This window comes from Nycticebus coucang, chromosome X (genome assembly GCF_027406575.1).
Source record: "Nycticebus coucang isolate mNycCou1 chromosome X, mNycCou1.pri, whole genome shotgun sequence".
Lineage (NCBI taxonomy): Eukaryota > Metazoa > Chordata > Mammalia > Primates > Lorisidae > Nycticebus > Nycticebus coucang.
In genome coordinates, this window is record NC_069804.1 from 62,198,177 (window position 1) to 62,223,841 (window position 25,665).

At 45.9% G+C, this 25,665-nt stretch overlaps 2 protein-coding genes across 4 annotated transcripts in view; one reads left to right on the plus strand and one right to left on the minus strand.

Moving 5' to 3' along the window:
- TSR2 (TSR2 ribosome maturation factor) lies at nucleotides 1–6,302 on the plus strand. Its single transcript, XM_053579282.1, has 5 exons — nucleotides 1–130; nucleotides 287–377; nucleotides 4,126–4,217; nucleotides 4,726–4,902; nucleotides 5,124–6,302. Exons 1-5 carry the CDS (start codon nucleotides 50–52, stop codon nucleotides 5,256–5,258), a joined length of 576 nt encoding a protein of 191 aa, XP_053435257.1. The 5' UTR covers nucleotides 1–49; the 3' UTR covers nucleotides 5,259–6,302.
- A 152-nt stretch (nucleotides 6,303–6,454) lies between these two features.
- FGD1 (FYVE, RhoGEF and PH domain containing 1) overlaps nucleotides 6,455–25,665 on the minus strand; it is a 95,995-nt gene continuing 76,784 nt past the window's right edge. For all 3 annotated transcript variants that reach the window (XM_053579272.1, XM_053579273.1, XM_053579271.1), the window contains exons 6-19: nucleotides 23,564–23,653; nucleotides 22,701–22,849; nucleotides 20,881–21,037; nucleotides 20,638–20,776; nucleotides 16,105–16,163; nucleotides 15,818–15,964; nucleotides 15,216–15,308; nucleotides 14,970–15,049; nucleotides 10,446–10,476; nucleotides 9,835–9,936; nucleotides 9,336–9,461; nucleotides 9,035–9,196; nucleotides 7,518–7,661; nucleotides 6,455–6,958 (exon numbers count right to left, since the gene is read on the minus strand). In XM_053579272.1, coding sequence (XP_053435247.1) covers nucleotides 6,653–6,958; nucleotides 7,518–7,661; nucleotides 9,035–9,196; nucleotides 9,336–9,461; nucleotides 9,835–9,936; nucleotides 10,446–10,476; nucleotides 14,970–15,049; nucleotides 15,216–15,308; nucleotides 15,818–15,964; nucleotides 16,105–16,163; nucleotides 20,638–20,776; nucleotides 20,881–21,037; nucleotides 22,701–22,849; nucleotides 23,564–23,653 — 1,785 coding nt within the window. In that variant the 3' untranslated portion in view covers nucleotides 6,455–6,652. The remainder of the gene's footprint in view (nucleotides 6,959–7,517; nucleotides 7,662–9,034; nucleotides 9,197–9,335; nucleotides 9,462–9,834; nucleotides 9,937–10,445; nucleotides 10,477–14,969; nucleotides 15,050–15,215; nucleotides 15,309–15,817; nucleotides 15,965–16,104; nucleotides 16,164–20,637; nucleotides 20,777–20,880; nucleotides 21,038–22,700; nucleotides 22,850–23,563; nucleotides 23,654–25,665) is intronic.

Consider the following 25,665-nt stretch of genomic DNA (forward strand, 5'->3'; position numbering starts at 1 on the left):
GCTGCGCGGGGATTTGGCTGCCTGGGAGTCACGTGCACCGGACCGGAAGATGGCGGGCGCTGCAGAAGATGTACGAACCCTTTTCCGGGCTGGGATCCGCGTGGTGCTAGAGGCCTGGCCGGCCTTGCAGGTCAGTGGGGCCACGGCAGTGTCAAGATTGTGGCCCGGAGAAAAACAGGAATTGGCTGGGCGAGGGTCCTGAGGCTTGACTAGGTGGTGTAAGCGGCGGACCCTCTGGCTACCCCAGACCAGCTCTGACATGGTGGGCTTATGCCTGTGTTCGCAGATCGCTGTGGAGAATGGCTTCGGGGGCCTCCACAGTCAAGAGAAGGCCGAGTGGCTGGGAGGTGCAGTAGAGGATTACTTCATTCGCAATGGTGAGTGCATGTGAGGCTCTGCGACCTGTGTAGGGGTGTGGAGAAGAGGAGCTCCATTTTGCAGAGCCTGCATTTCCTCTTGAACAATTGTACTTGGTACCTGAAGGCAAGGTGGAATGAATACAGGCTTCGGAGGCAGAATCCTGGTTCCATTGCCTTACGGGCTGTGCTAGTGATTCATGGTATCATGCTGAGCAAGGCAATTTAGCTCCCTGAGGCTCAGTTTCCTAGTTCCTAAAATGGGTATATAAGTATCTAGTCTAGTGCTGTCCAATAGAAATATAGAGTCACATCATGTAATTTAAACATTTTTAGCAACCGCCTTAATAACGTGAAGTTAAGCAAATGAAATTAATAATATTTGTTAGTAAACTTAATGTATCCAAAATGTTTCAACATGTAATCGGTATAAAACGTTCTTGAGATATTTTACACCTTTTTTAGTATTGTCGTTAAAATCTGGTCCTTTACAGTTTTAGCACATCTCAGTTTGGCCCAACCACATTTTAAATGCTTAGTAACCACATGTGGCTATTTGGACAGCAAAGATCTACAGTTTTAGGTTGGTCTTGAGGGTGAAACAAGAACAAGGGGCTCAGCAGAGGACCAGGCCTGTGCATAGTATGGTTTCTATTAAATTCTTCATGTTCTAGACTCTAAGCAGAATAATTTCTCTCAGGAAAGTTTACTATCCAGTGAGGGATCCAAACAAATAAACAGACAGTTAAAACACTGGGTAATAGGTGTTCTAATGAGGAGCTCAGGGTACATGGGGTAACATGAGACTGGGGAGATTCTGGCTTCTCAGGGTAGATGGTGATTGGGTTGGGTGTTAAGGGATGAGAAGGAGTTAACTAGGTGGGGGAGGCAGAGAGAACAACACTCAAGTTCTGCAGTGTGAGAAGATAATGTGTTGTATTTGGAAAGGAACAGGGAGCTCAGTATTGGAGTAAGGGGATGTGCACATAGGGTGAAGTAGAGGATGGTAGAGAATGAAATAGGGGATGAAGAGTCTTCCCCCCAAAGGGTAAGACATGGAAGGCCTTATGTGCCTTTGATTTTATCATTTAGGCCAGTATTTGCTAAAATGCATGCTCTGGAAGAATGTTCAGTGAAGAAAGAGCTTCTCCAGTCAAATTGTGTAAGAAGCTCTTTTCTTTGGCTCCCATTTGAGTTTCAGTGCTCATTAACATATTAAAGGCTTAAATAAGAATAAGAACCACCAAAAAGAAACCTACTTGCTTTTGTTTCCTATTAGCTTTTTATGGATAACTTCCTTTAAAACCAATCAGAACAGATATTTCTCAAAGGCAAACTGTAAAACATTGCAGTAGGTGATAAAAATTCATGGGCAGGTTTTAAGGTGAGTAATAGGATGTGATTTACTGGCTAGAAAAGTTCAGAAAGTATGGATGGAGTATAGACTGGAGAGGGTGTGACCTGAAGTAGGACAATGGCAATAGACATGGAAAAGAAAGGGTGGATTAGGGCCTTGGAGATTGCTCGACTGTAGATGGGGAGAGAAAAGGACAGGTTTGAGTTGCTGGGTGTATTTGGTTCCTTTAATGGAATAAAGAGACCTGGGAGGATGAGAAACAAGTTTGGAGGATAAGGTGATGAGTCTGGCCTTGGATATGGAGGATCTGAGGCACCTGTGAAACATTCAGGCACAGAGTAGTATGAGTTAGAGGCAGATTTGGGGAATATTAGATTTGAGAGGTAGGGAAAATGGGTGGATGAGCTGTCCCAAGGAGAAAATACAGAGGGTAGAAAGGTGAGGAGCTCTGTGGAAGACTTTCTTGAGTTACTCTCTAATTAAGAAAAAACAGAGCATGTACCCATAATATAACTAGAGCTCAGCCAAGGTCACACAGCAGGGTGTTGGTGTCAAGGCTATGACAGTTTCATCATTGAAAGTATTACATCCATTTCTTCTCACCTGTCTCATTGGTCTGTGGCTTCCCATATTAGTGGAGCCACAGTTGTGAAAATCTCAACATTGAAAAGACTTCAGCTCTGGGCAGCACCTGTGGCTCAGTGACTAGGGTGCCAGCCCCATATACCAAGGGTGGCAGGTTCTAACCTGGCCCCAACAAAAAAAATAGCCAGGCATTGTGGCAGGCACCTGTAGTCCCAGCTACTTGGGAGGCTGAGGCAAGAGAATCGCCTAAGCCCAAGAGCTAGAGGTTGCTGTGAGCTGTGATGCGATGCCATGGCACTCTACTGAGGGCAACAAAGTGAGATTCTGTCTCTAACCAAAAAAAAAAAAAAAAAAAAAACTTCAGCCCTGGCAGCGCCCATAGCTCAGTGGGAAGGGTGCCGGCCACATAGACCAAGACTAGCCTGGGCCAAGTAAAACAACAAAAGAATAGCCAGGCATTGTGGCAGGCACCTGTAGTCCCAGCTACTTGGGAGGCTGAGGCAAGAGAATCGCTTAAGCCAGTGGTTCTCAACCTGTGGGTCACGACCCCTAAGACCATCAGAAAACACAGATATTTGCATTATATTTCATAGCAGTAGCAAAATTACAGTTATGAAGTAGCAATGAAACTAATTTTATGGTTGGGGGTCACCACAACATGAGGAACTGTATTAAAGGGGTTGCGGCATTAGGAAGGTTGAGAACCACTGGCTTAAGCCCAAGAGTTTGAGGTTGCTGTGAGCTGTGATGCCACAGCACTTTACCCAGGGCAACAGCTTGAGACTCCTTCTCAAAAAAAAAAAAAAAACTTCAGCACTTGAGTGATAAGAATTGATAGGGATAATGGATCTTCCTTGTACCAGGCTTTGTGTTGGATGACAACCTCATAATAGACCTTTGAGATCACTGTTAAACCCACCTTACAGATAAGAAAAATGAGGCTCAGAGAAGAATAAGTAGCTTGCTCAAGGTTGCAGAGGGGAGGCCAGTTAGAATAGGCTGAATTAAAGAGGGTGAGTGTGGGGCTGGGTGCTATGGGAAGAGGACTTGGTAGGATTCAAGAGATTGGAAATTAGGTCTTAATATTTAATGTGTTTTTTTTTTTTTTTTTTTTTTTTTTTGTAGAGACAGAGTCTCACTTTATGGCCCTCGGTAGAGTGCCATGGCATCACACAGCTCACAGCAACCTCCAACTCCTGGGCTTAAGCGATTCTCTTGCCTCAGCCTCCCAAGTAGCTGGAACTACAGGCGCCCGCCACAACGCCCAGCTATTTTTTGGTTGCAGTTCAGCCGGGGCCGGGTTTGAACCCACCATCCTTGGTATATGGGGCCGGCACCTTACCGACTGAGCCACAGGCGCCGCCCTAATGTGGTTTTTTTGATTGTTTGTTTGTTTTTGTAGAGACAGAGTCTCACTTTGTCGCCCTTGGTAGAGTGCCGTGGGGTCACAGCTCACAGCAACCTCCAACTCTTGCGCTTAGGTGATTCTCTTGCCTTAGCCTCCCAAGTAGCTGGGACTACAGGCACCTGCCACAACGCCCGGCTGTTTTTTGTTGCAGTTTGGCCAGGGCTGGGTTTGAAACCGCCACCCTCGGTATATGGGGCCGGTGCCCTACCCACTGAGCCACAGGTGCCGCCCTAGTGTTTTTCTTTTTTTAATCATGTTAAACCCAGAATGCTCAGCACTCTACCAAATAAAAGGCTCATAGTTTGGCCCTTTACCCATCAACCACAGGTAGATCCACCAAGTAAGTATTAAAGACTGGTGGGCAGGAGTGATGAGATTGGCTGGTCTTTGACCAAAGGGACCTGTCCTTTTCTACTTAGCCAACCTGGAGCTAGATGAGGTGGAGGACTTCCTTGGGGAGCTGATGACCAACGAATTTGATACGGTTGTGGAGGATGGGAGTCTGCCCCAGGTGAGTTTATCGTGGGCCCAGCTGCCATCTCCTTGCCTGCAGTCTTTCCCCCAACTATCTGTTTTGGGACAAGACTCTTGTCTCTAACCATTCTTCTCTAGAATTCTGCACAAGACCCTTCTATGATTCCCTGTTGCCTAGAGGAACAAGTCTAGTCTTTCTATATACCATTTTCAGGCTGGCCTATACCTCACTAACCCCCACCCCAAGGGTAGGGAGGGTCAGGCCAGGTGCATTTTTATTCCTGCTTTGGTTAACATTGGTCTCCTTAGTAGGATTGCCTTCCCTTTTATATCTTTTTCAAAGACCAGTTCTATTACCTTCTCTGCTTCAGGCCCTCACCTGACCCCTTCAAATGTGGTTGCTTCATTGATGAGCTCCTTGGGGAGGAAAGAGACCTGTTTTCCTTTGGAAAATTCCAACCCACTCCCCACTTTTGCTGCAAATATGGGCTGGTTGCATAGTAGATTCTCTCAAAAATCCAACCTGGTTGAATGTTTCTTGGTAGGTGAGCCAGCAGCTACAGACCATGTTCCACCACTTCCAGAGGGGTGATGGGGCTGCTCTGAGGGAGATGGCTTCCCAAATCGCTCAAAGAAAGTGCAGAGTCACAGCCACTGCACTTAGGACAGCCAGAAAGATTGATGATGATGATGATGATACGGACAGTGTGGAAGAGATGGAGGTGAAGTGGGTGTTCCTTGGATGTGGGGGTGATACAGACATTTTCAATTTTCTGGGAGATCAGCTAGATTCACAGGGAGGATGTTGTTGTTGGTGGTGGTATTATACAGAGAGGGCCGAGAACTTTCCTAAACTCACACAGCCAGTCGTGGAAAAGCTGGGGGCAAAGCCTGAATCCCCATTAGCCAATGTATTTAGCTCTGTCTTATATTTCTCCTCCAGGTCTCAGCTACAAATGATGAGGCTGCTACAGATGAGGTTTGCACCCAGCCTGAACCCTGTCATCCAGCCTCTCAGGCTATTAAGGAAGAAGATATAGTGGAAGATGGCTGGACCATTGTCCGGAGAAAGAAATGAGTGGTTTGGGCTCTTATTTGCTAGTTTTGAGACTTGTTTGGAGAGTTCTTGACTTCTGGACTGGTTACCCTATCCCTCCCTTTCCCCTGTTCCCCTGTCCAGTTGGGAAGAAAAGCCCTAGGGTCCTTGGTTTTGGGGGGTAGTGGAACCTGGTCCAGCATGGCCCTTTGGGCCTTAAAGTTACCATCTGAGTGATGAGGACAGATTTGTCAGCTGTGTCTCTTGGTAATAGTCATTGTGAAGAGGGGAATGTGTATGGGTATGGCTGGAGGAGCTAGATGCAGGTTGACAGTGGATAGGTAGATTTGTGGAGGGAGAGGACCTATAGGCGACCTGTACTCAATGTTAGGGGGATGGCTGGGTTAGGAATGGTGAGTTGGGAAGATGTGAGCAAAAGTTGCTGTGGGGCCTCTCCCTATTCCACCCCACCATACACTATACACACAGGGATAGAACAGCTGTATCCCTGCCCAGAACATGGAACCTCTTAGGAATGTTCCCTTCCTGAACTCTAACCTCCCTCCCTGCATTTCTGCAGGAATTCTAAGACCTTGGTTAGGTAGCGAGCTTGGGAGAGCTGGGCTTTGTTTTCTGTCTCCTCCCACCTCTTCCCTAACTATCCCATCCCATTTAAGTCCAGGGATGAGGCTTAAAATTCTAATAAATAGGACCTTATTGTTTAATCTGTGGCTTGACCTGAGTCGCCTTGGAATCAGCCTCTTTAAAAGCTGAGCTTCAGAGTTCAGCAAGAGAGCAAAGTACCACCCTTGTAGCCTGGTACTTTAGACAAACAGCACAACAGTGTTCTGAAAGTTACTGTAAGCCTGAAATAAACTGTATTTTTCTTAAAAAACAAAACAAAGTATCCATTGTCCTCCTCCAATTCTCCTGTCCTGCCCAGTGGCCCTGCCATGGGTCTGGATAAGCCATGGGAGATGCAGGAGGGTTCTAGTAACCACCATATGTAGTCATACATGTGAAGACACTGGCTGAGGAGGCAGGGTTGGGACAGGGCCCCAGGGTCAGTGGCAGAGCTGGCACTTGGATACAGCTCTCCTGCCTCTGGTGCCTTGGAGGGAACTGCGTAGAGGCAGGATCTGAAAGGTATTGGGGGATGGGGGGAAGTCAGCCTAATTCAGGTAGGTCTATTAATAGCTCCCACCCTCCCTGGGGATAGGGATTAAAAAAAATTGACGTCACTATAGGAATATTTTTTTAAAGCCCACATTTTGTGAAAAGATGAATTAAAAATCCAAGACCCAGCATTCAGGATTGAAAGTGCCCGTGATGGGAGTTCAAGTATTGACTGAGCTGGGAGGGAAGGGGCTGGAGCCCCCAGTTGGACAAGGGCAGCTAGAGTGTGGGATGGGGGCTCCCACTTCCCCCCAAATGCTCTAGATCTTGTCTTGGGTCTGGGGTGTTTCAGCGGGTTCAGCAGTGGCTTCTGAAGCTGCCACTGGTGCCTCTTCGATCTCCCTGTCCTCAGACAGTGTGGGCCCTGGGCAGAACGTGTCCCCACGGCCTGCCCGACCAAGCACGGCCATCCAGCGTCGCTGTAGTTCCTCTGTCTCAGGGCTGAAGTACCAGCTGAGATGGCTCTGGGTGATCTTGAAGACATGCCTTCTGTCAGGCCGCTCTCCTGCCTCAGGAGGCCCCACCTCAAAGCCAATGAGGGGCAGGCTACGCTGGGCTTTCACATCCTGGGAAGAAAAAAAAGAGCTGAGGTTACCTTGGGGCTGGACCTTCTCCCTTGCCCCAACTTCTAACTGGTTTTTCATCTGATCTCCTTTTTTTCTTCCCCTGCTCAAAAACCTTCTGTGACTCCACTGTTAATAATAGGAGAATGTCTACCTGAACCAGGGCTAAAATGTAGGCTGGTTCAAATACCTATTTTCTCCTGCATCCCACACCAGCTAGGCTATTCTCTTTAGAATACCCAATAATGTTTTCAGGCCTGTGTTGTATTGCTGCTGTCTACATACTCTTCCCCACTCCAAACTGGACCAAGCAGTGCTCAATCTTCACTCCTTCTCCAGGAAGCCATCCCCCTCCCATCTCACCCCAGTTTTCCCTACATACCTTGGCCCATAATCACTCCTTTTTTCTAGCAGATTTTAGTCTCCTAGGGATAGATAGGGTTTCTGAATTCCCTCTAGGTTGAGCTAGATTTGCATAAATCCCCCAAGGCCAAGGAGAGGTCAAAGATTAGGGGGGAAGAGGGAGGGTGGCTGAAAGGATTCAAAGGAGTAGAATCCACACCTGAGGGGCTCCATAGATGTACAGCACCAAGGGTTCATTCTCAGGGACCACAAACCATGCCTTGTGCCATCCTTTCCCACCCTTCTCCATATAGTGAAGGAAACTGCAGATGACGCTGTTCTCCGCAGCCACTGAGGCCTGTTTCTGTAGCCAGAGACATGGGGTGGGGGTGAGTAGGGGTGGAATCAATGTTAACAGAAGGCCTACTCTGGCTCTTCTTGACATTATTACCCACTCAGTGTAGGGACTGGTACTCCATGTCTCAGATGAAGACACTGAAACTTGGGTGGCAGGAGTGATTTGCCCAGTGTCACCCAGTGAGTCAACTAGAGTAGAGATTCAAAGCCAGGCTTGTCTACCTGATTCAGACCATGGCTGTTGCCTCTAAAAACCAGTGGAAGGGGTGTATGGATCTCAGTGGAGGCATCTAAATGCCAGGCAGGTGTTCTTTCTTCAGTAAGGTCATTTATTCCTCAAGTCATTCATGCATTTACACCTCATCTTTTCCTCTTTCATCATATATCCATTTCCCTATACTCAGTGAAAGGCAGTAAAGCATTGTGGTTAGCGGGTTGGGGGGTGGTTAATGCAATCGAGCTGAGAATCTCAGCTCCAGATGAAAATGTATTGACTTGGAAGGAGAACACAGAGCTGTTGTGAGGTTTAATGAATTAATATATGCAAAGCCCTTTGAATTGTTCTGGCACAGGCTAAGTGTTCTTTAAGTGTTAAATACATTTGTTCATAAAAACAAATCTAAAAAATGTGTGTATGTGCATATGCCTCGAAAGATAGATAGATATGTGTTAACAGTGGTAACTTTTGGGTAGAAGGAATATGGTATTTTATTATTTTTTCTTCATATTGTCCTACTTATCCTACTTTATAGTAAGAAAAGGCAATTTGTTATTTTTTTTTTAATTCCAGCTCTGCCACTCATTTGTTGTTATCTTGGAAAAATAAGTTTTCTGGGCTTTGGTTTCCTCATTGTAAAATAAGGATAATAATAGCATGGACAAAATAGTTACTGTGAGGTTTAAATGTCTAAAGCACTTTGGGCGGCGCCTGTGGCTCAGTGAGTAGGGTGCTGGCCCCATATACGTAGGGTGGTGGGTTCAAGCCTGGCCCTGGCCAAACTGCAACAAAAGAATAGCCAGGCGTTGTGGCGGGTGCCTGTAGTCCCAGCTACTTGGGAGGCTGAAGCAAGAGAATTGCCTAAGCCCAAGAGCTGGAGGTTGCTGTGAGCTGTGATGCTACAGCACTCTACTGAGGGTGACAAAGTGAGACTCTGTCTCTAAAAAAAATAAAATAAAATAAAAAATAAAGTACTTCAATAAAAATTACTGTCTTCCATTCACTCTAGCACTCATTTTACTCAAGCCTGGGTCATTTGATTAGTGAATTCACATAGCACCCTACTGTGCTAGGTGCCCAGGTACCCAGGCCTTAGTCATACTGGGTTAGTTATTTGAGCCCATTAAGTCACTGAGAAAATTAGTCGGGGGCCTAGCTCTTACCTCCAGGATGGATCTCCGGCGCTGGGGTGTATGCTGACTGCAGGCTGGACTGCTTCCAGGCACCCCATGCAAGGCCACATAGCAGTCAGTGCATACACGGTTGGAGCGGTTATTGTCATAGATGAGGCGGGCCCGGAACTCAGAGCACTTCCCACAAACCACCTGGGGGCAAGGAGGCAAGAGCAGCCTGATTCTAGTAATCCTCTCCCTTCAGTGTACCAACTCCCACAGAAAACTTAAGGCCTTCCCGGCTGCCAGTCTGTCCCCTCCCTAGGTCTGCCCCTGTGCCCTCAACACTCACATGCCCGCAAGCTTTGCAGTGGTGCCTGCGTTTGGTGATGGAATTGAAGGGCTCCTGGCAGCGCATGCACATGGTTACTTCCTTCTCCCGAATGGGTGTAGGTGCCCGCTTCCCAAGATCCACGTTCTGGAGGGAGGGCCAGGTCCCAGATCAGAGACACCTACTCCCCAGCCCAGTCCAGACAGCCTTTGTCCCTAGGCTTGTATTATCATGGAAGGAGGGTAGGTGTCAGCCGATACTTTTATAAGACCTGCCTCTGATTCCTGCCTCTGCTCCTACTTCACTGTGCTACTGAAGAAAAGTCATTTTTAGTTTCTGAGGCTTGGCTTCCCCAAAGTTTTCTGTGTAATCCTACCATGAAAGACTGTGCTTCTAAGGTCATGCATTGCCTCTTTGGTCTTTACTTTCTGGGAAGGGGAGAGGATCATTTCAAGGTCTAGTGAGGACTTAGAGGCCTAAAAGGGGGGCCAGTGCAGGGGGAGAGAGTACAGACTCTTACTGGAGAATTTGGGGGGGTATCTTCATCTTCCCTGTTTATTGAGTTCAATAGTTTGAAGGTCTCCAGCGTCTGTTCATGCTTCAGGAGGGTGGAGTTGATGGCCTGAGGAGGAGATGTAAGAAGTGAGAGGTCAGATCACCCCACAAGCCACCCATTTCTACCCTCTCCTTTCTTTCCTATGTCCTAGCCTAGAGTCAGAAAAGATGGGTTCTAGATCTAGCTTTGTCTCTCTTAGGCAGATGACCTTGAGCAAATCCCTTCCCAAATCTAGGTCATAGTGTTAATAATAGTAAAATGAGGCAGGAGCAGTGGCAGAAACACCTCAAGCAGACATCCTGGCCATCGTCTGGGTTTAAGATTTTACAGGGCTTGACTCACTGGGATTATACTCTAAAAGTAACCAGCTTTTTAAAAGAAGAGTTTGCGGGTTTCTACTTAACCTCTGTACCCCTTAGTTTGCTTATCTGTAATATAGGGATGGTAAAGTTTGTTGGAAGGCAGGTGTCTAGGCCCATTTTGGTTAGATGTGTTTTGGAGTAGAGTCCACCAACCCCTCAGAGATCTGTTAATACTATTCCAGCCCCTTACTACAAAGTCTTCTTGGATGTTACCTGGACCCAGTCTTTCTTCTCCTCCTCAGTCCTTGGGGAGAAAAAAATATTGGGTTAGGCAGGCCAACAAAAATCAACTGGAAGTGGTAAAGATCAGGTGTTTTGGAATCAGACAAACCTGGGATAGACCTTCAGTTTCTTCATCTATTATTTGTGTGTCCTTGGGCATGTCTCTTAACCTGAGTTTATTTATTCAACAATTACTAATACCTTTCAGACCCTGTGCTAGGATCTTAGGCTTCAGAGAGCGTCCTGACTAAAAGGAGCTCATGGTCTAGTGGAGGAGATAGAAAGGGACAACACAGGGGGATGCATCAGTTCTGTGCAAATGTGGCTGAGGAACCTAGAGGAGGGGACATGCCCTGGCCTGAAGTTAAGGTGAAGGCTTTTTTTTTTTTTTTTTTTTGTAGAGACAAGAGCTTTACTTTATTGCCCACAGTAGAGTGCTGTGGCATCACACAGCTCACAGCAACTTCCAACTCCTGGGCTTAGGCGATTCCCTTGCCTCAGCCTCCTGAGTAGCTGGGACTATAGGCGCCCGCCACAACGCCCAGCTATTTTTTTTGTTGCAGTTTGGATGGGGCCGAGTTTGAACCCGCCACCCTCGGTATATGGGGCTGGCGCCCTGCCCACTGAGCCACAGGCACCGCCCGGGTGGAGGGTTTTAAGGAAGGTTTTCTCAAGGAGGTACTAGACCTCAGGTACAAGTGTAAGGGTGAATAAGTATGTGAGAATGAGTGTAGAACATACAAGAAACCACACCAATAATTTCTTGTTGCTGGGATGTCAAGTTTGAAAAAAGGGCAGGTTTATTTATTTATTTTTACATTTATAAAATGGAGATGATTATTATTTTTGTTGATTTGGAGACAGAGTCTTACTTTGTTGCCCTCAGTAGAGTACTGTGGAGTCATAGCTCACAGCAACCTCAAACTCTTGGCCTCGAGAAATCCTCTTGCATCAGCCTCCTGAGTAGCTGGTGCTCGCCACAACACCTGGCTATTTTTTTTGTAGAGACAGAGTCTCACTTTATGGCCCTTGGTAGAGTGCTGTGGCCTCACCCAGCTCACAGCAACCTCCAAATCCTGGGCCCAAGCGATTCTCTTGCCTCAGCCTCCCGAGTAGCTGGGACTACAGGCGCCCACCACAACACCCAGCTATTTTTTGGTTGCAGTTTGGCCGGGGCTGGGTTTGAACCCGCCACCCTCGGTATATGGGGCCGGCGCCCTACCAACTGAGCCACAGGCGCCGCCCAACACCTGGCTATTTTTAGAGACAGGGTCTTGCTTTTGCTTAGGCTGGTCTCAAACTCCTGAGCTCAAGCCATCCACCCACCTCAGCCTCCAATAGTCCTAGGATTACAGGTGTGATCACTGTGCCCAGCCTGGAGAGGATGATTATCACTGAGTTCTGATCAGTAACTGAGGTAATTTATATAAAGTGCCCAGCATGATGTCTGGTATACTAGATGCTCAATCAATGTGAGTTCTCCTTTCCTTTGCCTTTCTTCCATGACTCTCCTGTTTTCCCTTCGGTCTCCAAGGCCTCTGTCCTGTTATAGTCTCATCAGTAGGACTAGGACCCAGCCTCTCTGTTACCTCCTATCTGATTTCTTTTAATTTCCTTCCATATCTACACTCCAGACATTAAAAGCATTTTTCTTTTTTTTTTTTTTTTTTTGTAGAGACAGAGTCTCACTTTATCACCCTCGGTAGAGTACCATAGCATTACACAGCTCACAGCAACCTCCAACTCCTGGGCTGAAGCGATTCTCTTGCCTCAGCCTCCCGAGTAGCTGGGACTACAGGCGCCCGCCACAACGCCCAGCTATTTTTTGGTTTGCAGTTCAGCCGGGGCCGGGTTTGAACCCGCCACCCTCGGTATATGGGGCCAGCACCTTACTGACTGAGCCACAGGCGCCGCCCAGAAGCATTTTTCTTTTTTTTTTTTTTCAGAAGCATTTTTCTAATACGAAAGTCTGATTGCATCTTTAGAACCACAAGAACATCCACTGCAACGGATACTGTATATTATAGTGAAATACAATATAGGCTCAGTGCCCATAGCACAGTGGTTACGGTGCCAGCCACATACACCGAGGCTGTCGGGTTTGAACCTGGCCCATGCCAGCTAAAACAACAATGACAACTGCAACAAAAAATAGCTGGGCATTGTGGCGGCACCTGTAATCCCAGCTACTTGGGAGGCTGAGGCAAGAGAATCGCTTAAGCCCAAGAGTTGTAAAAAATGATGGCATATCACTACTGCAAGAGAACAATAATGATGCAGAAAAATGTTTCCAATATGTTAAATGTAAAGAACATTCGCCAAATTTTTCTAAAGGGTGTCCCAAAGGTTACCTATAAAGTTGCCATACATTGGGAAAATGGGAAATTGTTCCTAAATGTATCTTTATTTACCAGATATTCACAGCAAAACTTTACAAAGAGGTGGTCAACATGTAGAGAATATTTTGTAAATATTTTACAAAATTTTCCATTTTCCCTATATATAGCAACATTATAGCTTCGGGATACCCTGTAGTATCCCAGTTTGTTTAAAATATGTATATTTAAACAGAGTCTCACTCTGTTTCTTCCGGCTAGGGTACCATAGCATCATAGCTCACAGCAACCTCAAACTCCTGGGTTCAAGTGATCCTCCTGCCTCAGCCTCCCAAGTAACTGGGATTGCAAGCAGCCTCTACCTCGCCCAGCTAATTTTTCTATTTTTAGTAGAGAAAGGGTCTTGCTCTTGCTCAGGCTAATCTTGAACTTCGGAACTTAAGTGATCCTCCCACCTCAGACCCCCAGAGTGCTAGGATTACAGGTGTTAGCCACTGTACCTAGCCTATTTTTAAATTTTGTTTTCTGAGACAGTCTCACTGTGTTGCCCTGGGTAGAGTGCGGTGGCATCATAGCTCACAGCAACCTCAAACTCTTGAGCTCAAGTGATCCTCTTGCCTTAGCCTCCCAAGTAGCTGGGACTACAAGGTGCCTGCCACAACACCTGGCTAGTTTTTCTATTTTTTTTTTTTTTCAGTAGAGAAGGGTCTCCCTCTTGCTCAAGCTGGTCTCAAATTCCTAAGCTCAAGCAAACCATCTGCCCTCCCAGAGCGCTAGGATTACAGGGGTGAACCACCCCACCCAGCCTTTAAATTTTTATTGTAAAACTTTTCAAGCATACTGAAAAGTAGATAGTTATAGCACAAGTATAATAAATATCTATATATCTACTATATAGATCAAAAATTTTCTATATTTTGCCATGGTGTCACTTAATGTGTCACATTAATGACAATCATATGTCACTTAATGAGGAAGAGTTCTGAAAAATGAGTGTTAGTTTTCTGGGCAGCGAGCGTAGCTTAGTGGGTAGGGCGCTGGCCACATACACACAGGATGGCAGGTTTGAACCCAGCCTGTGCCAGCTAAACAACAATGACAACTGCAACAAAAAATAGCTGGGCCTTGTGGTGGGCGCCTGTAATCCCAGCTACTTGGGAGGCTGAGGCAAGAGAATCGCCTAAGCCCAAGAGTTTGAGGTTGCTGTGAGTTGTGACGCCAAGGCACTCTACCAAGGGCAATATAGTGAGACTCTGTCTTTAAAAAACAAACAAGGAAACAAAAAAAAAAATTAGTTTTGTGATAATATCATAGAGTATGCTTATAAACTTAGATGGTATAACCTCCTACACACTTATACTATACTGAATACTGTAGGCAAATGTACCACAGTGGTAAGTATTTGTGTATCTAAACATAGAAAATTAGGAGTAAAAATACAAATTATAATCTTATAAGACCACTGTTGTATATGCAGTCCATCATTGACCAAAATGTTGTTATGGGGCACACTGTATATGTGCATATATATGTATGTATATATGTGTATATAGATATAATGGTATATATGTGTGTGTGTGTGTGTATATATATATATACACACATGTCTTTTTGGGTGATGAAACATTTTAAAGTAATTTACAGACATCATGATAATAAATCCTTAGGATGCATCACTTATCACACTTGAGAAAGTTAGCAATAATTCTTCAATATCTAATGCTCAGTTCATATTCAAATTTTCCTTATTGTACCACAAATGTCTTTTAGGGCTATTTTTTCCCAAACGAGGCTCCTATCATGGACCAAGCATTGCATTTGATTGACATTTCTCTTAAATCTAAACTATTTGTGGTGTTATTCATGTTAGGTTAGTAGCCCACTCTTCTTTTATTCTAACAAAACTCACCAGAAGGTATTCTTGTTTTAATCAGGGAGAGTTTATTCATTTTCCAAAAGACCCTCCTGGTAGCAGTGCCACCTTTCCCCAAATAATGAAGTATTCACCCTGAGTCCAAATAGTGTCTAACCCTCAGGGATTACTCCCACTGCTGAAAATCAGGCTAGCATCTTTGGGGAAAGGTACCCACCTCTTCTCTGGAACAATCTCTGGGGCTGGAATGCCTTAGCATATCTGGAGGAAAGAAGGGCCTAGAGAGGCATAGGCAAGGGCAAGTACCTGGCCTGGAGCTCCAGGGAGCGCTGCTTTCCTGACACCAGGAAGGTTCGAGGAAGATTGAGGTTGGAGCTCTCCTTTAGCTGAATGGAGGGCAAAAGGTGCATGGTGAGGCCCACTGAGTTCCACAGGGCCCTAGCCCTCTGTACACTTGTACATACAGACTTGGGTTCAAAACCAGCACAACTTTGTTCCTCCCAACAAAAATGTCCCATTCCAGGTTCCCATTTCCATCCTTCTGATGCTTACCTCCATGCCATCTACATCAATGCGTGCCCGCACGCTAAACTTCTGGCCAAGGAGCCGCAGTCTGGGCACACAGTAAAGTAGGCGGTCGTTGAACTAGGAAGGAAAAGTTTGGGGATATATGTGCAGAGTACCTAGTGGGATATAGCCCAGCTCCCTCCCCTTATGGGATTTACTGCTGAGGACTCAAGGCAACAGATGGAGTAAAGATATCCCTGATTGGCTTGACTCCTTGGCTCCTAAAAGAGTTGCGAGTCAAGCCCCAGCATGCTGGAATAAAATACTCTTGCTGTTTGCATAAAAAAAAAAAAAAAAAAAAAAAAAAAGATATCCCTGATTGGAAACAGAAGTCAACAAGGAAAAAGCCTAGACATGTAAGAAACTTCCTAGTAGGTGGCCTTGGGCAAGTCTCTTCCCTGTAAACCTTAGTTACCTCATTTATAAGGTACAGAAGAGAAATTCCTAGTGTAGGTAGTGAAAATACAATGAATTACTACAGGAAAGGATGGAAAGTGGGAGGTATAGTCTTGAGTGAATACCAGCTCCAATATGTGTGTGTATTGGGGGTGGCATGGCCCACCTACAACTCCATGCTTGACACTTACTAGTATGAGGTATCGATCTTGAGTGGTCCCATTCTTTGCTGACAGCTTAAGGATGTGGCCTTCTTTTATGAGCTCTTTGGTGGGGCTAACAATGTCTTCCTCACCCCCTAGCAGCTCATATACCTTCAGCAGCTTGTGCATTCGCTCCTGGCAGAAGACAGGGAACAAAAGGCAGGGTTTCCAGGCTCATCTCAGATGCCTAAAATTCACAAGCCCCTCCTCCCCTGGGGACAGAGACACCACAGGTGGCTGACCAAGGAAGGGCAGGGGCTAGCAGGGAGACTCACCATTTTGCGGATGGCAGCATTAGAGTGCTCTGCTGCTGTGGCTATCAGTTCCAGAGACTCTATAGGCACAGAGAAGAGAGGTCAGATGGGAACCTAGCAAAAGAGGCTCCCACAGAGATTTTTTCCTCTGTGAATACCTTTTCCTGGCCTAACTTCACCCTCCCCATCCCAGAAAGCACTAGCCTCAAAGATTTCCACAGCAATATCACTTAAAATCAGAAACTGGGGCGGTGCCTATGGCTCAGTGAGTAGGGCCCCAGCTCCATAAACTGAGGGTGGCAGGTTCAAACCTGGCCCTGGCCAAACTGCGACAAAAAAATAGCCAGGCGTTGTGGTAGGCGCCTGTAGTCCCAGCTACTCGGGAGGCTGAGACAAGAGAATCACCTAAGCCCAAGAGTTGGAGGTTGCTGTAAAGTGTGATGCCACGACACTCTACCGAGAGCAACAAAGACTCTGTCTCTAAAAAAATAAAATAAAATAAAATAAAATAAAATAAAATAAAAGCAGAAACTGTCTCAACATTCACAATAGCAGAATCCCAGTACATGGACTAGCTGACAGCCAATAAAATACAGGCTTGCCAAGATCATTATTATCATTAGTAATAATAGTAAAAGCTACATATCTAACTGGAATGAAACATACTCACGTTTAACAAGTTGTCTCTGGATGGTGGGACTATGAGTGGTTTTTATTGTCTTTTTAATTTTTATTATTATTATTTTTTTAGAGACAGAGTCTCACTTTATTGCCGTTGGTAGAGTGCTATGACATCACAGCTCACAGCAACCTCCAACCCTCCAATTGCCTCCAAGATTAGGCAATAATCTTGACTCAGCTTCCCGAGTAGCTGGGACTATAGGCACCTGCCACAACGCCCGGCTATTTTTTTTTTTTTTTTTTTTGCGGTTTGGCCAGGGCCGGGTTTGAACCCACCACCCTCGGTATATGGGGCCGGTGCCCTATTCACTGAGCCACAGGTGCCACCCTGTCATTTTTTTTTTTTTGAGACAGATTCTCATTTTGTTGCCCAGGCTAGAGTGTCCTAGCATCAGCCTAGCTCACAGCAACCTCAAACTCCTGGGTTCAAGCAATCTTCCTTCCTCAGCCTCCTGAGTAGCTGGGATTACAGGTGCCTGCCACAATGGGGTCTCACTCTTGCTCAGGTTGGTGGACTAATTTTTTTTTTCCTTGAGACAGAGTCTCACTTTGTGGCGCTCACTAGAGTGCTGTGATAGCATAGCTCACAGCAACCTCAAACTCTTGGGCTCAAGTAATTCTCTTGCCTTAGCCTCCCAAGTAGCTGGGACTACAGGTGCCTGCCACAGTGCCTGGCTATTATTCATAGAGACAGGGTCTCACTCTTGCTCAGGTTGGTCTTCCTGAACTCAAGCAATACACCTGTAAAACTGGGATTTTAGTTTGAGAAATAAAAAGTAGGGAGCTCCGCTTAGGATCTTGGGCTGGGGTATTGAATGGGCACATCTTAGGCTAGTTCTCATGCAAAGATTCTCATTCTGAACATCTCAGAAAACCAGATTGTGAAATTCTTTCTGAGAGTTTCATCTTTGGACTCAATATGTGGGGAGCTCCGTGTAGCAGACTCCATTAGGGGAGCTCAGTCAGCCAAACTCAAGGTCTGAGATTCATTTCTGGGGCTCAGATAGAGTTGAGATTGATATAAAACAGGAAGCTAAATTTGGTAAGCTCAATCTTGGGACTTATTTTAAGGGGATTCAGTATAGAGGGCAATAGCTAGGGCATTCAACAATAAAACAGCAAACATTTATTGAGCCTTTACCATGTACCAGGCACTGTGCTAAAAGCTTTACCTGGCTCGGCTCCCATAGCACAGTGGTTATGGCACCAGCCACATACACCAAGGGTGGAGGGTTCAAACCCGGCCCAGGCCAGCTAAACAATTGCTACAAAAAAATAGCTGGGTGTTGTGGCAGGTGCCTGTAGTCCCAGCTACTTGGGAGGCTGAGGCAAGAGAATCGCTTAAGCCCAAGAGTTTGAGGTTGCCGTGAGCTGTGATGCCACAGCCCTCTACCGAGGGTGACATAGTGAGACTCAGTCTCAATAAATAAATAAATAAATAAATAAATAAAATAAAAGCTTTACCTGGATTATCTCATTATTCGCAAAACAACTCTTTGTGATAGGTTAGGGTTATCACCCCTATTCTACATAGGAGGAATCTGAGGTGGAGAGGCTGGACAGCTTTCCCAAGGATACACAGTTGACGAAAGGGCCTCGACCTGGAGCCCTGACTAGTGAGATCACTTTGGGTGTCTAGGCCAGGGAGCTCATTTGGGGAATTTCCATCTTAGAATGTCATGCTGGGGATCTAGTGTGGAAGTAAAATTGCAGAACTGAGTCCTGGGAGCTCAATGTGGACATGTGGTTCTGTGGGGGTCTAAGTGGAAAAATGAGATGGGAGGCTTCTTCTAGGGACCCCAGTCAGACAGGTATAACATGTGGAGACTCAGTATGGCAGTGAGGAGCCCTTCTTGTCTCAGTAAAAAGACCTCACTCACTGGCGCTCATAGCACAGTGGTTACGGCGCCAGCGACATGCGCCAAGGGTGGTGGGTTTGAACCTGGCCTGAGCCGGCTAAACAACAATGACAACTGCAACAAAAAAATAGCTGGGCATTGTGGTGGGTGCCTGTAGTCCCAGCTACTTGGGAGGCTGAGGCAAGAGAATCACTTAAGCCCAAGAGTTTGACGTCACAGCTGTGACACCATGGCACTCTACCGAGGGTGACATAGTGAGACTCTGTCTCAATAAATAAATTAATTAATAAAAAATAAAACTTTTCCATGGCTACCCACTACACTCAGAATAAAATCCATATCCTTATCTTGGCCTTCAAAGTCCTAGTCCTCTCTCTAATCTCACTTCTACCATTCTATGCTCACTTGACATGTTCAGGTTACACTGGCCCTCTTTTTTGGCCCAGAGATATGTAAGCTGCCTACCACCCCACCTTTTTAAATCTCACCCTTCCCTGCCTCAGGGATTCTGCACCCCCTGTTGCCTCTGCCTAGAATGTGCTCCTTCCCAACTAGCACATGGCTACCTTCTTTTTTTGTTACTCAGGTTTTGATTCAAATGCCTTCTATTCAGAGAGGCTACCCAATCTAAAGTAGGCACCCTAGTCACTGTCACATCACACTCTTCTAATTCTCTGAATTACATTTAGTTTCTATCTAATATTTTCCTGTATATTAATTCTATTTATTGTCTCTCTCCCCACCTAGAATATGTCAAAGACCTTGATATATTCTCTGATATCAAAGACCTTGCCTATTTTGTTCACCTCCATATCATCAGTGCCTAGAACAATGCACAACTCATTGACGAGCTCAGTAAATAGCTGCTAAGTTAATTAATGGAAATAACAGTCTGAGGAAAAGAAAGTACAGTATGCCCTGGGGAGCTCTATTTGTGGTATGACTCTATGGGGAGGGGCTGAAACCAGAATGAAACACTTTTTTAGTGGTTCAACATGTAGGAATAAATCGGGGGAGGAGGTATCATCAGCCTAGAAATCTAAATCTGAGAGATATAAAGTATGGAATCCACACTGGGCACCATGGCTCACACCTGTAATCCTACCACTCTGGGAGGCTAAGGCACTTTGAGCTCAGGAGTTTGAGACCAGACTAGGCAAGAGTGAGCATCCATCTCTACTAAAAATAGCAAAAAATAGCAGGGCATTGTGGAGGGCACCTGTAGTCCCAGCTACTTGAGAGGCTGAGGTAAGAGGATCACTTGAGCCCCGGCATTTGAGGTTGCTGTGAGCAAGTCTGATGCCACAGCATTCTAGCCTGGGGTAACAGAGTGAGATTCTGTCTCAAAAATAAATAAATAAAAAGAAAAGAAAATACGTGGTTCAGTGTGGGGTGCTCAGTTCTGGAAAGGTAAGTATGTGGGACTCTGATCAGAGTTGAGGTTCTTTTGGGAGGTTCATTCTGGGTAGTGGCTGGTGGACATGGATTGAAGCTCTAAATCTGGAGGATGGAAAATAATGAGCTTTATAAGACAGGGCTCTCTCTGGGGAGCTCAGCCAGGGAGACTCAGTGAAGAAGGCTTGGCCTGTGGGGGGTCAGTTTGGGCTTACAACCTGATGGCATTGTCCTCGGGGGTTTCATTTTGTACTTGTTATAAATTCATTCAGGAATGAGTCAAGGAAACAGCCTTGGTGTTTTGGCCTAAAACGTGGATGGCTTCCTTTAGGGAATCATTCTGGGCATGCTCCTCAAACTGTGGGATTCTAGTTGGGAAGTTCAGACTGGGGGGCTTCTACATGTTCTGTCTAGGGATTTCAACCTGGAGGTTCATCCTAGGGTCTTGCTTCAGAGCTTCAATGTAGGCCTTTCAGTTTGGAGATGTCACTCTGAGATCTCAATCATGTGGGCATGGAAGGCTGACTCTGTGAATAATGTCTTAGAGTCCTGCCTCAGAAGTCTGGCCTAGGGCTATCAGTGTGGGGGAGCAGGACAAGGGCTGGGTGCACACACTCACTTTGGGCATCCTTGCTGTCTGGGGAGCCATGGGGAAGCTTTAGCAGATAGTCCTTGAGAAGTAGCTCATAGCGGGGAATGCGCTGCACAGGCTCCAGCATGTGGTGCTGCAATGTCAGGTTGCCACAGGCTTCCTCCTTCTGTGACAAGAGGAGCAGAGAAGCTGAGGTCTGGCTGCAGATTTCCCCCAAGTCCCTGAAGACTTCTCTTCTCTCAGGCTGTTGCATCCAGTTTTGTCACTTACCTGTACTTCATGGATGATGACTTTAAACTGGGTAGAGCGCTCTGTCCAGGTGTTGACCAGCTCCACAGCCCGGTCAAAGTTCTTCACATATTCTCCATACATCTTGAGGAAGGGCGCCAGCTTTTGTAGGATGTCCCCAATGCGTGGGTAGCGATCCCTGGGGTGGAAGCAGGAGCTGATGTGGTCCTGCTGATCCTTGTCCCCTAAAATCCTCCCCCACAGGTCTTCCACTCTCATCTTAGTCCTGGAAACCCACTTCTCAGCTAGTTTGCACCTTAAGAAATGCTGCTTACATTATAAGCCAATTTTAAATAGACCAAGAGGCTCAGCTTGACCTGAAACTATGGTCTTCAATGCTACCTGCCCAACTCTGTCCTGCTTGAGCACCAGAAATGATGCGTCTTGGAATAACTCTCCTGAACTTCCTGCAAGGGCCACTTCATACACTGATTATTGACTCTGTGCTTAGCCTTGTCCTGGGTGATGCAGGGGACATAGAAATGAGTCATAAGGGCAGTGCCTGTGACTCAGTAAGTAGGGTGCCGGCCCCATATGCCAAGGGAGGTGGGTTCAAACCCAGCCCCGGCCAAACTGCAACAAAAAAATAGCCGGGCATTGTGGCGGGCACCTGTAGTCCCAGCTGCTCAGGTGGCTGAGGCAAGAGAATCGTGTAAGCCCAAGAGTTAGAGGTTGCTGTGAGCCATGTGACATCATGGCACTCTACCCGAGGGCGGTACAGTGAGACTCTGTCTCTACAAAAAAAAAAAAAAAAAGAAAAAGAAATGAGTCACACAAGTCCAGCTGGGCCCTGAGACTTGTATGGGCCCATACGCTGTGTGGTAGGAGAGGCAAAGTGACCAGGCCTGGTCACATTCCTCATTGATCACAGTATCTTATGGGAGATAAACAAATCAGACCTGGTCCCAGCCTCTGGGGTCACAGGCTGGTGGGGAGATATAGGAACCAGGCTTCATGCCAGCCCTCCATGGTCACAGTCTGGTAAGGGGGACAAACTATACTGTAGGTATAGGGAACATGGAGATAATTTTAAGCAGGATTAATATGATCTGGTTATTATTTAGAAAGACTATTTTGACAGGTGGTATAGACCCTAAAGGATAGATTGTAAGAGGAGAGCCTGGAGGCCATGAGGCTGCCTGTAAACCCTACCCTTCTACCTCAGGACTAGCTTAGGCACCACTTCCTCCCTGAATCATTCTCTAATCCCAAAGCTAGGTTTGGTCTACTTGTCTGGGTTCCCACAGACTCCCATTTCAAGTTCTATCACAGCGCCTGTGGCTCAGTGAGTAGGGCGCCGGCCCCATATGCCGAGGGTGGCAGGTTCAAACCCAGCCCCGGCCAAACTGCAACAACAACAACAAAAAACAACAACAACAAAAAAAAAGAAAATAACAACAGTTCACATTCACTGAATACTCATTTAATCCTTAAAACAAGGTAGGATGTTATTATTATCCCCTTTTTATAGATGAGGAAAGTGAGGCACAGCAACTTAAGAAACCTGTTCAAGCAAGCAAGTGAAAGAGCGAGAATTTGAATCCAGCCAATTGATCTCCTAACCTTACACCCCTGAGGGGTATACTACTCTGTTGTAATTTTCTGAGTCCTGGTCTGTGTTCTACATTAGACTCAGAGGGCCTAGAAGGCAGAGCTTGAACCTGATTCTTTCTGTAAAAGTCAATAAGGGGAGAGGTCAGGCAGGAATGAACTCTTTTGTATCCATTTGGGTCTAGGATTGGCAGGCACATGGACAGGGGAGAAGGCAGCTTACGTCTGGGGACCTTAGGTCTAGGTCTTACCATTCCTCCATGCGCTTCTCTAGCTCAGGCAGCAGGAACTGCTGGTGGAAGCAATAGATGGAGCAGATGTTAGAGAAGATGCCATGGACAACGTCAGCAGGGAAGGAACTGCGGTTCCGAGCTTCTTCCAGCAGCCGAGCACAGAACACCTGTAGGATAAGGCAGGAGTGCTCAGCCCAGCTGGGCCTAGGACTTGGCTGGGGAAGGGGCAGCTTGTGGTGAGGGAGGGCAATGTTTGTGTGCAGCTTTATGGAGCTTTGGGATCAGCGTTGGTTTTGAGACCAAGGAGAGAGGAAATGGAGTTAGAATTATATATTGGGTCACAATTTAAGTTGTCAAAGGTAAGACCTGAAGCTAGGCATTGGAACAATGAAAAGTCAAGATCAGGGTCAAGGCTGGAATTAGATTCAGGTTCAGAGAGAAAGTTGGAATTAGATCCACTCAGTTAACAAATATTTTTGAGTGCCTACTGTGTGCCACACATTATCTTAGAGGTTAGGATAGAGCAATGAATAAAGCAGTCAAAAATATCTGTTCTGAAGAAGTCTGGTGGATTTGAGATGAGGAATAGGGCCAGGGTTAGAATGAGGTTCACATCCAGGGGTAAATTTAGGATCTGGGTCAGAGTCAGCATTAGTTTCAGAGTCACAGTTCGGGTTAGGAGTAAGGGTAAGTATGAGGATCAAGCTTGGAGTCATAATCAGAGTTGGCTTCAGAGGCAAGTTGACTTCAAGGTCAGAAAGGGGATTTACCATCTCTAAATTCTGAACACAATGGTAGGGTTGAGCTCAGGCACTATCACTTCTTCCTTAGAACCCACCTACTAGGTCCTGGGGACCCGGGACCCCTGAGAGGCCACTCACCTGATCCAGGAGATGGAGTCTGGAAACATAAGCCTTCTCAGTTTGCAGGAGCTCATTGGCAATGTGAAACACCTTCTGCTGCACAGTCAACTGGAAAGAAGAGGGGACCCTTGAGCTACCATCTTCTACCCTAATCCTCACCCAAGCCATGAGAATTCTTAGAACAGCTCACAGCTACTCTATGCTTAATGCCACCATGAGATAATCCTGACCTCCATCTATGAGGCTACTGGCTTTGTCCCAGACTTTCCAGTCTGTCATAAAGCCCACTCTTCAATTCCAATGACATGTGCTCCTTCACTCAGCCAGCCACTCATTCACCCATTTATCTGCTCTATTCATTCAGCATAGTGTAGTGGTTAAGCATGTAGGCTGGGAAGGCAGACTTCCTGGGTTCAAATCCTAGCTCTGCCATTCACTAGCTTGCATAAGTTGTTTAACTTCTTTGTACTGACAACTCCTCATCTATAAACATAATAATAAAACTGAAATCCATTTTGTTGTGTTTTTTGTTTTTTGTTTTCCTTTTATTAAGTCATACACACATAGATCATGAATACATTTATGCATTTGTGGGGTACAATGTGTTTTTTGGAGTTTTTTTTTTGCTGTTTTTGGCCAGAGCTGGGTTTGAACCCGCCACCTCCAGTGTATGGGGCTGGCGTCCTACTCCTTGGAGCCACAGGCACCACTCAATGTGTTGATTTTTTATACAATTTGGAGGGCTTACATCAAACTAATTAATATAGCTTTCACTTCATTTACTTAATTATTATGTTAAGACATTTATGTTCTATACTTGATAGATTTGACTTGTACTCTTGCAATATGCTCCATAGGTGTGGTCCTACCATTTACCCTCCCTCTATTAAACCTCTCCCCCCCCACTAAGTCCATTTTTTTTAATTTTTTTTTATTTATTATTAAATCATAGCTGTGTACATTAATGCAATCGTGGGGCACCATACACTGGTTTTATATACCATCTGACATATTTTCATCACAAATGGTTAACATGGCCTTCCTGGAATTTTCTTAGTTATTGTATTGAGACATTTACAGTCTACATTTAGTAAGTTTCACATGTACCCTTGTAAGATGCACCGTAGGTGTGGTCCCACCAATCACCCTCCTAAGTCCATTTTTTTTCTTCTATCAAATTCTAGTCACTTTTTTTTTTTTTTTTTGAGACACAGCCTCAAGCTGTCGCCCTAGGCAGAGTGCCATGGCATCACAGCTCACAGCAACCTCCAACTCCTGAGCTCAGGCAAGTCTCCTGCCTCCACCTCCCAAGCAGCTGGGACTACAGGTGCCCGCCACAACACCCAGCTATTTTTTGGTTGCAGCCATCATTGCTTGGTGAGCCCAGGCTGGATTTGTACCCACCAGCTCAGGTGTACGTGGCTAGCACCTTAGCCACTTGAGCCACAGGCGCCGAGCCCTAAGTCCATTTTTAATGGAGACAATTAAATGATTTTTTTTTAGATAGGGTCTCACTCTGTCACCCAGGCTGATGTGCAGTGCTGCGATTATAACTCACTGTAGCCTCGAACTCCTTGTCTCAAGTGATACTCCCACCTCAGTCCTCCCTGGGACTACAGATGGATGCTACCATGCCTGACTAACTTTTGTTTCTTTTTTTTTGGTAGAGATATCTCACTATGTTGCTCAGGCTGGTCTTGAACTCCTGGCCTCAAGTGATCCTCCTGCCTTGGCCTTCCAAGGTTCTAGGATAACAGATGTGAGCCACCATGCCCAGTCTAAATGATTTAATATAAACATAACATAGAATGTTGAAGAATAAGTAGTCTACATGTGTTAGTTATTTATTTACCCACTATCAGCAAGGTCTTGCTGAGTACCTGGGGTGTGAGAAAAACACAAAAGTATAAAAATATATGAAACTCAGGCTTGGCACCTGTATCTCAGTGGCTAGGGTGCCAGCCACCTACACTGGAGCTGGCAGGTTCAAATCCAGCCCGGGCCTGCCAAACAACAATGACAACTATGACCAAAAAATAGCCAGATGTTGTGGTGGGTGCCTGTAGTCCCAGCTACTTGGGAGGCTGAGGCAAGAGAATCACTGGAGCCCAAGAGTTTGA